General features: G+C 44.8%; 1 protein-coding gene across 3 annotated transcripts in view; it reads left to right on the top strand.

The window, feature by feature from the left end:
- The first annotated feature begins 235 nt into the window (after window positions 1–235).
- Hmgxb4 (HMG-box containing 4) overlaps window positions 236–14,015 on the top strand; it is a 44,555-nt gene continuing 30,775 nt past the window's right edge. Inside the window, exons 1-5 of one of the 3 annotated variants that reach the window (XM_027410538.2) lie at window positions 236–369; window positions 5,530–5,633; window positions 6,226–6,374; window positions 6,476–6,554; window positions 7,317–8,269. In XM_027410538.2, the coding sequence (XP_027266339.1) occupies window positions 5,603–5,633; window positions 6,226–6,374; window positions 6,476–6,554; window positions 7,317–8,269 (1,212 nt within the window). In that variant the 5' untranslated portion in view covers window positions 236–369; window positions 5,530–5,602. Of the gene's footprint in view, window positions 370–5,529; window positions 5,634–6,225; window positions 6,375–6,475; window positions 6,555–6,661; window positions 6,777–7,316; window positions 8,270–14,015 lie in introns of all 3 variants that reach the window. The other 2 variants (XM_035442503.1, XM_027410537.2) reach the window with 2 other exon arrangements.

Raw genomic sequence — 14,015 nt, forward strand, 5'->3', positions numbered from 1 at the left:
TTGGGTCAGCGAAGGTGTTGGAATGACTGCGTCAATCTAGTTGCCTAGTATTTTTTATTTGCGATTTCTTTACAGAAAGGTAACTGCTTTTTATTGAGAAATGATCAGAAGATGTGGGAAATAATACATTTAGGGAGATTTCTAGCCCAAACCTGCCACAGAGTGTATTCTCAAAGGCTACCGCGACCGCGCTCAGCAAGTTGTATTCGATGCGCTCGACACTCTTTCCCCAGTGCGATAGCCCCGCTGCAGTGGGAGTCTGCGCTCTGGGCTCGACTGAGGCTCCCTGGCCGCTCGCGCTTTTCTCTCCTTCTCCAAGATGGCGGCCGTCGGCGGCGCTGAGGCGGGATCCGAGCGAGCCGAGTGAAGGTAGCGACGAGCGGAGCCCCCACCAGACCGGGCCGGACCCCCACCCCGGGGCGGCCACGGCCCCGCCCGGCCTCCACCCGCCGCTCCGGCCCCGCGACACCGTCCCGGAGGCTCCTCAGGCCCGCCGCGGCCTACCTCGGGGGCCAAGCCGGGACTGGAGTAGCGGCCGGAGCCGCCCCGGCGCAGGGGCTGGGGCGCCGCTGAGGGGCGGCGGAGCTGGGGAAGGGAAAGCTGGGGGGAGGGGGCGGCGCCCCGGACCGCGCCCGCCGCCCCCCTGCGCTGCGCGCCGCCCGGCGCTCGGGTGCGGAGGCCGACGGGACGCGGGAAGCCGGGTCGGGCGGAGCGTGGCTGCGGACCCGGGGCGCGGGCTGTCGGGGGCTGTCAGCACCGGAGGAGAGGTCCCGGGGCGGGCGAGAGGGCTGGGCGCGCGGCGAGCCGGAGAGGGTGCGGGCGGCTGCCTGCGCCGCGCAGAGCTTTGTTGAACTAGCTGTGGCAGTAACCCTGCCGGGGTGTCGCGGCGCGGACCCCGGGAACGGTGGTCCTGGGGACTGTGTGTGCGCTTGGCGCGCGACCCGATTTGAACATGCCTTCTTAGTTGGAGTCTCCTCCATGCAGGCCCATTTCTCCTTCCAGAACCACTGCTTGTGGATCACTTTAATTCTTATCCTAAAGAAGAGAATGTCTACCGCTCACCCCAGCCCTGTTTCTAAGCCACTGCCCGGTTCTATTCCCTCGTAGCAAAGTAAATTTTAACAACTGCATCCGCAGTAAAGCCTGTTGATCGCACGTGGCTTGTCAAAATTTGGATCTCTGGTCTCATGGAACTAACTGTGTTGTCAGCCAAACTGTGCAGGGGTCGTGGTTCCGCTGAATTGCATTGCAATGAGAAGATTCAATGCGCATCCCTGGCTGTGGAGATAGACTTGCAGGTTCCAAAGCTGGCAGGGGCTGGGAGTGCTGCATAGGTAGGTCCTTGGGAAAGGGCATGACAAGAATTCGGAGATTCCAGGCAGAAGGAACCCCACTGAAATAAGAAGAATTCACCTGCGCCATCCTGGAAGTAGCAATAAAATTTCAGAAACTGCAAACAGCTGGACGTGGTTCTTTGCCTGCACAGACTGGCAATCTTGAGTTCCTGAAAGCAGCCTTGGAGGAAACTCCCGCCTGGAGGAGACCTTCCTTGCCCAGCTTACTGGGTGGATTTTCCTTATTCTTTTTTAATTTTGTCTATTCTGGGATGATGATGCTCTTTAGTGATTCATGGAACTGAGATTACCTCCAGAAAACCTTTTTCTGAAACTTTTTTTTAATAGTTACAGTTTGAATTTCCAAAATAACAAAATACTACCTCTGAATATTTTAAGTTTTTTTTTTTCATAATTACTTGGGTTATCCGAAAAGCCTTTGCTTGAAGGTTGACGCGAAGTTGCTTCTTTTTCATATTCTGAAGAAAAGCCTCAGAAGAACCAATTCACAATTTTCAAATTTCCTAAGTATTCACTTTTTATAATGGCATAAACTGTATTAGATTGTGAACTTTTATTTTTACTGTGCTGTCATTTCTCTGCACGATAGGACAACCACTAGCTTTAAAATTATCCTGCCTCCTGAAATTGACAGCATCGAATTTTGTAAACTCCAAAATTATGGAATTCAAGAGAATGGGTTTTAGCACCTGTTTTATGTTTGCTAACGTTTATTGTAGCTGTTTTCTGATGTGAAAATCAAGCCTAAACTTTTTTCATCTTCATTAACCCTCCTAGTTTGCTTCTTACTCCTGAACCCTCAATTTATCTTGGCTAATATTTGAGACTGGGCAGGAATACCAGGGGTTCATCTAATCTTGTATAAATGTTGCCTGAACTCTGCTTTCTTTCACACTGCTGCTTGAGGTATTTTTCCCCTGGTACTGTTCTTCTCTAATGAGTCAGCCACCACAACCCTGAGCCACAATTCAGGGCCCATCAGTTTACACAGCCTGTGGATAGTCCGTGGTATTTTTCACGTTCTGGACTGCCTCACATATTGGTAAACATATTGGTAAATGGACTTGTGTTCAGGGCTCACTTATTTTCCCTATGAGCATTTGGTCTTATAAACCTGTTAATGTTCTTCAGTATTTTTGAGAAAGTTCCAGTAGTGGCAAGCCTAACCCTAATACATAAAGCCAGGATGTCTGTGCTGACCTGCCTTCAGGAGCATTTCCTAGTTTTATGTTCCCTTCCCCACCTCTTTAAAATCCAGTTTTTTACAGTAGTCAGAAAATAACTTTCTCATTTATAATAAGAAGTCCTGCCCCCCCCATAAGACATTGCTTAATTCTATTTCATATTAGTTTTAATGCTCTCAAGGGGAAAGCCTGTTCATGAGTGTCAGGCCTGCCTGTGCTTCCATTAAAAGTTTATCAGTGTGGGCCAGGCACTGATGGCTGTATTATAAGGTTAAATAAGAGTGTTGTTGGTTTGTGGGTGGGGAGCATTATTTCTCAGGAATTTTATGCCAAAATGTATCTGGTGTGAAAAGCCTGAAACTACAATTAAAGCTATTCTACTTGGAATCAGCCTGTGAAAGCCAAAGTTGATCAGTATGGCTTTCTAAATAAGCTCATCATTTTTTACTAGTGAAAAGGTTGCCATTGTTCATTTGTTTGAGACAGGGTCTCCCTAAATAGCCCTGGCTGCCCTGGAACTCACTATGTTGACCAGGCTAGCCACAAATGCAGAGATCCACTTGCCTCTCCCTTCTTGAGTGCTGGAATTAAAATCATGCATGACCTGGTGAAAATATCATTCCCAGTGATCCACCTTCACTCCCCTTTAAGTCAGCACCACTGGGTAGGAAGTGAAGAACAGTTTCTAATTAAGAAATATAGTAATTTAAGGCTGAAACAGGAAAAACTGATGACATGATACATACATACATACATACACACACACACACACACACACACACACACACACACACACACACACACACACACACATCCTAACATTCTACATGAGGTCTCTCCCTACATCCTCACCCTTTATTGCATGAGAAGGCCCTTTGAGCAAGTTGTGTGCCAGCTCTCTTTAAATAATCCACTTCATGTTGTTTATTTACTTCACTCTGGCTTCCCTTACCTGAAGCAAATTCATTCTTCATTTTGTGTTTTGTATTTATTAGACTTAGAAACCTTGGCATTGCTTTTTTTTGTGTTTTCAGCTTTGGCCTACCTGTGCACTATATTTATGTGGCTTTTAAACAACAACAAAAAAGTCTTTTTTGTTGTTGTTTTTGAGATGGTGTTCTCACTTTGGAGCCCTGGTTGTCCTGGGTCATGTAGACCAGACTGGCCTGGAATTTACAGAGAACAACCAAACTTTGCCTCCAGAGTGCTGGGATTAAAGGCATTCACCACCATGCCTCACTAAAAATTTTGAACTGTTAAATTTTTAAATTTTAAATTTTAAAACTTTCCCCTGTTAACCCAGGGGCCCCCCACCCCCAAATATATTTCATTTTCTCCATACCTATCTGCAGGACTTAGAAATGTGTAATCTTAAATAATGAGTAATTCTAAGCATTTGACTAACTAAATGAAAACATTTTCAAAATAGTTATTTTAAATATTCTGCAAAGAAGTGAGTTCTGAGCCAACCATAGCTACATAGTGAAATCCTGTCTCAAACAAACAAACAAAAGAAGAAGAAAAATTCTTCAAAGACTTTCTGTCCTTAGGGTAATTTAAGAATTTTACTTTACAGTGCAGTATGTAACTCTGTCACCTTCAAAGTCACTATGGACACCTGAACTTGAATGCCCCAAAATGCTTTATAGCAGTGATTTTCAACCTTCCTAATGCTTTGACAGTTCCTCATGTGGTAGTAAAATAACTTTATAACTATAAAATTAGTTTTGTTGCTACTTCATAACTAATTTTGCTACTGAAATGAATCCTAATGTAAATGGTTGTGTTTTCCGATGGTCTTATATGACCCTTGTAAAAGTTGTGTGACCCTCAAAGGGGTCACAACCCATAGGTTAAGGATCCCAGCACTCAGGAGACAGAGGCAGGCAGATCTCTGAGTTCTCGCCCAGCCTGGTCTATAAAGCAAGTTCTAGGACAGCCAGGACCGTTACACAGAAAAGCCCCGTCTACACAAACAAAACAAAAAAAGAAAGTAAAGAAAGGAAGAAGGAAGGGAAGGAAGGAAGGAAGAAAGAAAGAAAGAAAGAAAGAAAGAAAGAAAGAAAGAAAGAAAGAAAGAAAAAAAGAAAGAAAACCCAACAAAGAACCACTACTTTGGTTCTACAATACTTAGAACTATATAACATGACACCTGCCTTTAATCCCAGCGCTCAGGAGGCAAAGGCAGGTGGATCTCTATAAATTCCAGACCTGTCTGGTCTATATAGTGAGTTCTAGGCCAGCCAGGGCTACACAGGGAGACCCTGTGTCAAAAAACAAAACCCAGTACTTAGAACTTTTAAATTATATTACTTATAAATTAGTGAAAAATCTTAACATAATTTCATCATCAGTGGATAAATGGCATTTCTTTTAAAAAGGCTTGTTAGTGTTGGAAGTTTTCATATAGCCAACAAATTTGAGAAGTATGCCCATGTCCATTTTAGTGAGCTTGAACAAGTTCATAAAGCCCAGCAGAATGCAAGGCTTTAAAATTATTAATATCTGTATAGGTACTGTTTAAGTTATGACACAGCAAATTCTATTGGCTCACCAGTCTCTTCAGTAGGATTTTGTGGTCTTCCGGTATTTGGTGTACTCTGTCCTCCTCTGCATCTGGCTTTATCTGTGTATCCTGTGACCATGGTTGAACCCATGCCTCTGACTTAACGTCAGTTTCTACCCTGTCTCAGTGTCATTAGTCCTGTTGGCATTCCAGAAATTCTCATTAATTTTGGAAGTTTTTTTAAATCTAAGAAGTGTTTTCTATAATTCTTCAAGTGTCAACTTTTAATACATGAATTAAATCCAGTTAAGCTTAGCAGTCTCCCTGCAAGGTCAACTCCAGTATATGCACGGACTGAGGAGGTGACAAGATACTCCTGTGTTCCTTCCAGTCAGCCCTTGGATTACTTGGAATTTCCACCTGGAAGGTTGCTTCTCCACAGTGATTTCACATTACAGGAAGGTTTTCCTTCTTTGTTTCTCAGACCTGGTCCTGTAGACGGGAAGGAGCCTGGACACAGTGACCCAACACATTCACAAAGGCCCTGCAGGACCACCATGGCTTATGATGACTCCATGAAGAAAGAAGGTATGACCCCTTACTCAGAAGCATCCCAAAGGGCATAACCTCTGCAGTCCCTGGATGTAGAGACCAAGACTGGGTACCACAGCCTAGACCAAGTGATGCTCCATCATTCCCAGACTGGGCCCATGGAAATGAAAACCAGGACAGGGGTTCCTACACCAGAGTCTGAAATAAGAATCTTTTAGTTTATTGGGGTGATCCCCACAGCACTCTTAGTCCTTGCCAGCTCCAGTGTGCATGAGTCTGGGACTAGGAACCTCTCTCACATTGGACTCCCACAGCACAGCACATGAATTCTTACACTTTCCAGCCTTCCCTCGCAAGTCTGTGTCTACCTGCTAAATCACTCACTACTAAGAAACCATATCTGAGGATGCACATTGGGCATTTGCATAGCATGGAAGCATTGTGTTTTCGGGTTTGAGTCTTGTGTTTGAAGCCGGGTCATCAGAAGTCGTCTTGGCCCTCTGAGTTTAGCCCTGCATTTCAGAGGACTCACTGAGTGTAACTTTAACTTGGAAATGGGACTGTTGTGTTTACTTGTTGCTTATGTACTTTAGTCATTTCCATCCCTAAATGAATTTGTGCTTCCCAGATTGCTTTGATGGTGATCACAGCTTTGAAGACATAGGACTTGCAGCTGGTCGAAGCCAACGAGAAAAGAAGCGGTCTTACAAAGATTTCTTAAGGGAAGAGGAAGAAGTTGCTGCACAGGTCAGGAGTTCCTCCAAGAAGAAGTCAAAGGTCAGTTCCAGATGTCTTTCAAAGCCAGGATCCCAGGAGAGCAGCCCCAAACCGTTACCTCATCATCTTATTGCTGGCCAATTCTCCCTCTCTAACCACAGGACAGTGAGTTGTTCTTCCTGGGGACGGACACACACAAGAAGAAGAGGAAGCACTGCCCTGATGATTACTGTTATGGAGGTGAGAATGGGAGCGGGCTGCAGGTGGGATGTGCACATCTCTGGTTCTTGGAGTCGGGGTATGGGAAGGGATCCCAGATATTGCTGACTCAGTGGCCTATTTAACAGGACAGTGGTTCTTGTTCTGAGTGCCGATAAACCAGTGTGAAGGAGGAGAGAGGTGGAGGGCTGGTATTTTGGAGGATTCAGCATAGAAGAACAGTCTTCATTTGTGATACACAAGGTACCAGGTTCCTTCCTCCCTGAATCATCCACTTATCTGTGCCATTGTTACTTAGCATCCCTTTGCCAGATGCAGTCCTTGGGCCCTCTGCATATCTGTGGGGCATTTCTCAGCCAGCATATATCCACTCACAAAACCTGTTTTCTTAGCTATGCTCTACATGTAGCTGAGGAGACTAACCTCTCACTAGAATGAGTTTGTCCTCAGCACAAGAACCAATGACCCTCCATCTGCAATCTAATCTAGATTGCAATTACCCTTAATCCCACAGCTCTATTCCAAGTATGCTCTCTCTGTCTCTTGTGAAGACCTAAGGAAGAGAATGAGCTTTAGTGGCAAGAATGGTCTCGAGAGCCAAAGGCTGAGTTTACAAAGCCAAGAAGTGCACGGGGGTTCTGAATGTTAGGAACCAAGGTTCTCCTTTCAGAGTCGTTCCTGTTAGCCTTTTCCTCATGCCAGTGGGTGTGCTTTGTTAAGAGAGAACACTTGCTAGGAGTTATTTCCTGTCCTGTTGACGGTACTTCTCTTGATTATTCCTAGACATTTCGTCTTTGGAATCATCACAGAAGAAAAAGAAAAAATCTAGCCCGCAGTCTGCCGACACAGCAATGGACCTGTTGAAAGCTATCACCTCCCCACTGGCAGCAGGTGCCAAGTCCTCCAAGAAGGCAGGGGAGAAATCCTCCAGTTCTTCAAGCCATTTGGAGAGCAGAAAGGAACACCATAAGAAGAAGGGCAACGGAAGCAGTGGAGAACTCTCCCTGGAGGACAGCAGTGCGCACAAACCCAAAAAAATGAAGCCACTCTATGTGAACACAGAGACACTGACTCTTCGTGAGCCTGATGGCTTAAAGATGAAACTTATTCTCTCACCAAAGGAGAAGGGAGGCAGCTCAGTGGAGGAGGAGGCTTTTCAGTATCCTGCCCAACAAGCTTCTCTGAAAAAGTCCTCCAAGAAATTGGCTCGGGATGAGCAAGGTGCTTTACTCTTAGGGCAGGAGCTACAGAGCCTCCTGAAAACAGCCAGGAAGAAGCACAAGTCATCCTCAGACTCACACTCCTCTCCTGGCCCTGAAGGCTGTGGGGCTGATGCCTCCCAGCTTCCAGAACCCCACAGTGCTAACCTCGACGTTACAGGACTTGACCCCATTCTAGTAGAGTCAGAGTCATCCTCTGGTGGGGAACTGGAAGCTGGTGAGCTGGTAATAGATGATTCTTACCGAGAAATCAAGAAGAAGAAGAAGTCGAAGAAGAGCAAGAAGAAGAAGGACAAGGATAGACACAAGGAGAAGCGGCACTCCCGGACCAAGAGAAGCTCAGGGCTGGCGGCAGGCGCTGCCCGAGAGCATGGTACTGCTCGGGAGCATTCGATGACACCCAGCCCTGCCCCCAGTATCCCCACCGTGCCACTTCCTGCTCTCCACACAGATGGACATGGAGAGAAAAAAAAGAAAAAAGAAGAGAAAGACAGAGAGCGAGAGAGGGGAGAAAAGGTAAGAAGGGGTCTTCATGAAACAGCTTCTTCCTGAGAGGGAAATAGCCTTAAGCCAAGCCACCATTGAGCTCATTGGATGATACAAAGAGTAAACTATTACCAGTGGCCAGATTTGTCTGGGGCAAACGTGACAGCAGTGTAGTTATTCCTGGCTTGTCTTAATAGAGCTGTTCTCCCAGCCTGTTGATGAAACACCATCATTCTTAAAAGTCGTAAAAGCAGCTATACCCTATTTCTTTCCCTTAGCAGCCACTATCTGCCAGGGCAGTTGAAAATGTGAAGAGGTACCCATTGGGTCATCTTGGAGGAGATCTTCTAAACTATAGTGGGTAACTGATGATGTTAATAAAAGGAGCTCACAACTTTGTAGTGACTGGTGTGGGTTAGTGGAAAGAGCACTCCTTTATACTTTTTTGTCCCATCCTCTCCCTGAGTGCTTACTCTGTTGGGGTGCAAAGACCAACAGGATACAGCCTTTATTTCATGTGTGTGTGTCTGAGTGTGTGTATGTGCACTATGTGCATGCAGGAACCCTCAGAGGTCAGAGTAAAGGGCCTCAGTCCTTTAGAACTGAAATGATCCATGGTTGTAAGCTGCCATGTGGGTCCTGGGAACTAAACCCGTGTCCTCTGTTAGAGCAGCCTGTGTCCTTAATGGCTGAGCATCATCACTCCAGGGCAGGACACAGTTGTTGACCTTGGGGAGCTCCCTGTCCACTAGAGAGATTGAAGTGAGAAACCAGAGGTATTTTAGGAACTGGTAAAGACTGTTTGACCCTGTTATCAAATTAATAACTATTTTTATTAGGAATTTAGAAACTCAGCTGGGTGTAGCAGCCCATTCAGGTAACTCCAACACTCAGGAGGCTGAGGCAGGAGTGCAGGAGACCAGCTTTGAGGGGGGACTCAGGTCCCAAAGATGATGTGTCAAGAAGGGAAGGACATGGTCTGAGAGTGAATCCAGATGGCTGCCAGCACATTCATTGAATAAAGAATACACCTTTTAAACTCTATAGTTATATAGGATTAAATGGGAGAAAGGAGGCTTGTGAGCTGGGGTGTGGCTTGAGATCAGGGGCTGAGAAAGCTAGCATTGACCTTGACAATAGGCACCAGTCAAATGTTAAAGGAAGAGTCACAAGTTCCTCTTGCTAGAGATAAGGATTTGTCTGTCTCTTTAGCAAGCAGGAACCTTCTTCAAATACCTGAGGAAATGGGGACTTGTCTAAATGCCTGACCTTGGGAAATCAGGCATTTCATTATAGAATATTACAGTTTTTTTGTATGTCTTAGTTTACCCAAATAGCTAAGCTTAAAGAGAGCAAAGACAAAGCTAGATAAACATTACTGTGAGCCTGAATAGACCTTAGGAATTTATAAGTCTTAATTATCAAATATACCTTACTTATCAAGCATATGTTATTACTCATTTAAATTTTTTAGCAGCTTGGTGTTAACTTGTATGTGAGTAGGCAGAGTTATGCTATATGGTTTCATAGTGGTGGGGATTGTAGACATTCTTATCCTTCTCCAAAGCCTGCACAAAATTTCCTGAAGAGAAAGGCATAAGGAAACTGTTAACACATATCAAGAATCATTTAAAGTGAAAGTTAAAGAGTGCTGGAGCCAGGCATTGGTGGCATACACCTTTAATCCCAGCACTCGGGAGGCAGAAGCAGGTGGATCTCTGTGAGTTCAAGGCCAGCTTAGTCTATAGAGCGAGTTCCAGGACAGGCTCCAAAGCCACAGAGAAACCCTGTCTCGAAAAAAAAACAAAACAAAACAAAAAAAGGAGTGCTGGAGAATTGTAGTCTGAAAAGTTGAAATGCTGGAACTTTGTCAAGCAGCAATGGCCATTCATGTTCTGATGGAAGCTCCACCTCTGTCCCTGTCCTCCAAATACCCAAAGAGTCTGAGATGTTCTGGTTGAAGTTCCACACCAACCCTCCCTCCCCCATCTCTAGTCCCAAACCCCACCCCCCTGGAAAAGCCAGCCAAGGATCAGCTCCTCCCCTAGGGGCTGCTCAAGGCCACGCCCATAGGCTACTTAAGACCTGGTAGCCATATTTGCTACATGATTCCTCTCCTGCGCTCCTGAGGGTCACCCAGGAGTGCTATGCTCTGCTCATTAAACCTGGATTTAATAATTCAGTTTGATTGGCTTACTACATCAGCAGTGGTGGATTTCCAATAACCAGGCATTTAAAACTCAATTCAGTCCACTCCTCAGGAGGAGGGAAAGTTCAAAGCCAGTGTGGGCAAGATCAAAAAAAAAATCCACAAAAAAGGAAAAATATATTTATAAGCACAGAAATAAAACAAGGAAGTCTTATTATGAATGGATTCCATGAATGAATTACTAACTAGAGCCCTAAAGGGAATTTTTTTATTAATAATAGAAAGTACAAATAATTTTATCTAAAACAGCTATTCTATTCTAATCCAAAAGAAAAGCTACTAAGAAAAGGATAGCCTATTTTTAGAATATATTTAGAATTTGGGTGCCACATGGTGGTATATGCCTGGAACCCTAGAATATGGGAGACTGGGGTGGAATTACAATTTCATGCCCAGCCTGGGCTACATAATAGAACTCTTTCCCAAAAGGAAAAAGAAAAAGAAGGAAAGAAAAACTGCCGGGCTAGTGTCACATACCTTTAATACCAGCATTCTGGAGTCAGAGGCAGATGGGTATCTATCTGTGAGTTTGAGGCCAGCCTGGTCTGCACAGGACAGCCAGGGCTACACAGAAAAACCCTGTCTGGAAAAACCAAAGTGGGGACTGAGGGGAGAAAAACCGAAAAGTCAGATGTGGTAGCAGGCACTTGAGAAGAGTCTGGGAGAATCAAGTTCAAAGTCAGCTTGTATTACATAGCAAAACTCAAAATTTAAAATAAAATAAAGTGAAAATAATTTGGCGATGAAAATTGTATGTCCATCTATAAAGGGCAGTTTGCAAGTTCTTTTCTCCACTATACAGTGTGCTTTTTTTATTATTATTATTTAATAGTTCAAATTAGGAACAAGTTTGTTTCACATATCAATCCCTTCTCCCTCAACCCTCCTCCCCCACCCCCAACCTACCCCCCACCCCATGCACCCTCCACTCCCCAGGCAGGGTAGGGCCCTCAACTGGGGTACCCCAAAGTCCACCACATCATCCTGGGCTAGGCCTAGGCCCTTCCCCATATGTCCAGGCCAAGAGTGCATCCCTTCACATGGGATGGGCTCTCAAAGTCCCTTCTTATACCAGGGAAAAATACTAATCCACTACCAGGGGCCCCCAGAGTGCAGAGGCCTCCTCATTGACATCCATGTTCAGGGGTCTGGATCAGTCCCATGCTGGCCTCCCAGACAGCAGTCTGGGGTCGATGTGCTCCCCCTTGTTCTGGCCAGCTGTTTCTGTTGGTTTCACCAGCCTGGTACCGACCCCTTTGATCTTCATTCCTCCCTCTCTGCAACTAAGATCCAGAGTTCAGTTTAGTGTATATCTGTGGGTGTCTGCATCTGCTTCCATCAGCCACTGGATGAGGGTTCTGAGGCTCAGGCACCTGCCGCAGGACAGAGGGCGGACTGTGGACAGAGGTGAGGTGTGTCCAGACTTAGGGTGGGCGGGCCTTCCGGTCTCTACAGTATGCTTTTAAGTGTGGTGTGCGTGCGTGTGTGTGTGTGTGTGTGTGTGTGTGTGTGTGTGTGTGTGTGTGTGTGTGTGTGTGTAAAGCCACTCCTTGGATCTAAGAGTCTTTGTGAGCACAGATCTGGATATGGCAAGTTTTCTTTTGTTCATTTGCAAATTGTTTCATGAAATCCAGGTTGATATTCTCTGTGTGATTCTATTATATATAATCATAATGATAGAGATAGACAATAATGTTATAAACAATCACAGGCTGAGTGTGGAGGGGTGAGGTGATCAGAGGAAGCTCAGTGAAGAGGATAGAGGTTTGTAGAAGTCGTGGATGCAGAGGTGTGTTTAAGTAGCACAGCCCTGTTCCTAGTATTTCTTCTGGATCCCTTGGGTACCTCAGATCCTTGTGTCCCCAGAAGAGTCCATCTTTTGGGCCCACAACCTCCCTCTCCCATTTCTTTCTATATTCCCAGTCTATTCAAATTCAAACTAAATATTTTTTCCTCTGTGTTTTATGAAATTTGGTGAACAAGAATTAAAGGAATTTATAGTGAGCCCTATATGCCCTCATTTAAGAGTTCTCAGTTGACATTTTGTTGGTGGTTAGTTGGTTTTGGATTTTGAGACAGGATCTGGCTATGTATCCCTGGCTGGCCCTGTACTTGAGATGATCCTTCTACCCACTCAGGAGTGCTGGGATTATAGGTGTGCCCACCATAGTCAGATTCAATTTGTATTTCATCAGCTTGAGTTGAGCATTCATTTTCAAGGCTTTTTCATGGTCTTTCTTTTGCTGTAATAACTTATTGAATGCACTGCAAGGTCAGGCTTTAATGAGATTATCACCTACTGACATTTTTTTCTTTTTTCTTTTTTTTTTCCTTTTTTTTTTTTTCAGATAAAACTTAACATAGTGCAAAATGCTCATTTGGAAAGTAAGCCATTTGATGATTTTTGACAAATGAACATACCTGTGTAACCACACTTTTAAGCTCATTACCCTCATTCCTGAGAGTTCCCTCACCCAGTGCCAAATTCCTTTCCTTATAGTTGGCTTTTACATTTCCCTCTTTTCTGTACTAAGTCTGATATCCTCCTTGGTGACTGTCTTGTCAGTATGTCAGGGGAGTGGGTATGTAGATAAGATAGTATTGAAAAGGTAGAATGGGGTCAGAGTGTACAGAGTCTCTGAAATGGAAATTAAGGCAGTTAACTATGGTTTCTAAGGCACATGTTGGCATGTTCTCTGGGGCAGTTTGACAGTGAAATGGCAGAGCTGTACAAGGACAGGTAAATTAGGACTGAGCAGCTAGCAGGTTGGGATCGCAGGAGTGGAGGACACTGATAGAACCCTGGAGGAAAGGGAAGGAATAAATTCAGGAAACTGGAAGAAAGTGTCAGGAGACTGGAATAAGATCTTACTTGGGGCCTGCCTCAGGCAATGCTGCCTGGTTTAGGTGTTTTAAAGAGAAGCTGCTGCCCTAACAACTCTTGGGTGCCTTAGAAGCTACTATCTCAGGTCATTTCCGGACTTAGCATTTCCTGCATTCCTTTCAGATGTGCTGGTGCCTGTAAAAAGTTGAGTGTTTTGTAACTGCTGTGATAAAAATCAAAACAAGTACCACGTGTAAACTCCAAGGAAAGGCCTCAGGACAGAACTCTGTGGAACAGCCATGAGTTCAGGTTCCATCCCTAGCACTGTGAAAACCACTTCTCCTATGAGAACCATAGGGAACTTTGCGTACAGCTTGCTTTATGACCAGCTTTCAATAAATGCTAGATGTTAAAATCATCATCTAGTCTGGGAGCATTGGGAATGCATAACCCAGAATTTGGGGAAATAGTTGGAACTAGATTAAACACCAGATAGTTGTGTGCAGTAAGTCCATGTATTAATTAATGGGACCGAGGAGAAGCCGTGAGTCTGGTTCCTATGCGTATGCAAGAAGGAAGAGAGGACTTATGGCTTGCTTTGAGTCCTGCTTTCTCTGAAATAGTAGAGAAATTGTATAATAATATCTTGATTTCCAACTAAAGCTAATCACATGGGGATAGAAGCTTTCTTTTAAAATGCTTTTATTATAGTTACTTGTTTATTGGGGGGGGTGCCAGCATGC

Source organism: Cricetulus griseus, chromosome 3 (genome assembly GCF_003668045.3).
Source record: "Cricetulus griseus strain 17A/GY chromosome 3, alternate assembly CriGri-PICRH-1.0, whole genome shotgun sequence".
Lineage (NCBI taxonomy): Eukaryota > Metazoa > Chordata > Mammalia > Rodentia > Cricetidae > Cricetulus > Cricetulus griseus.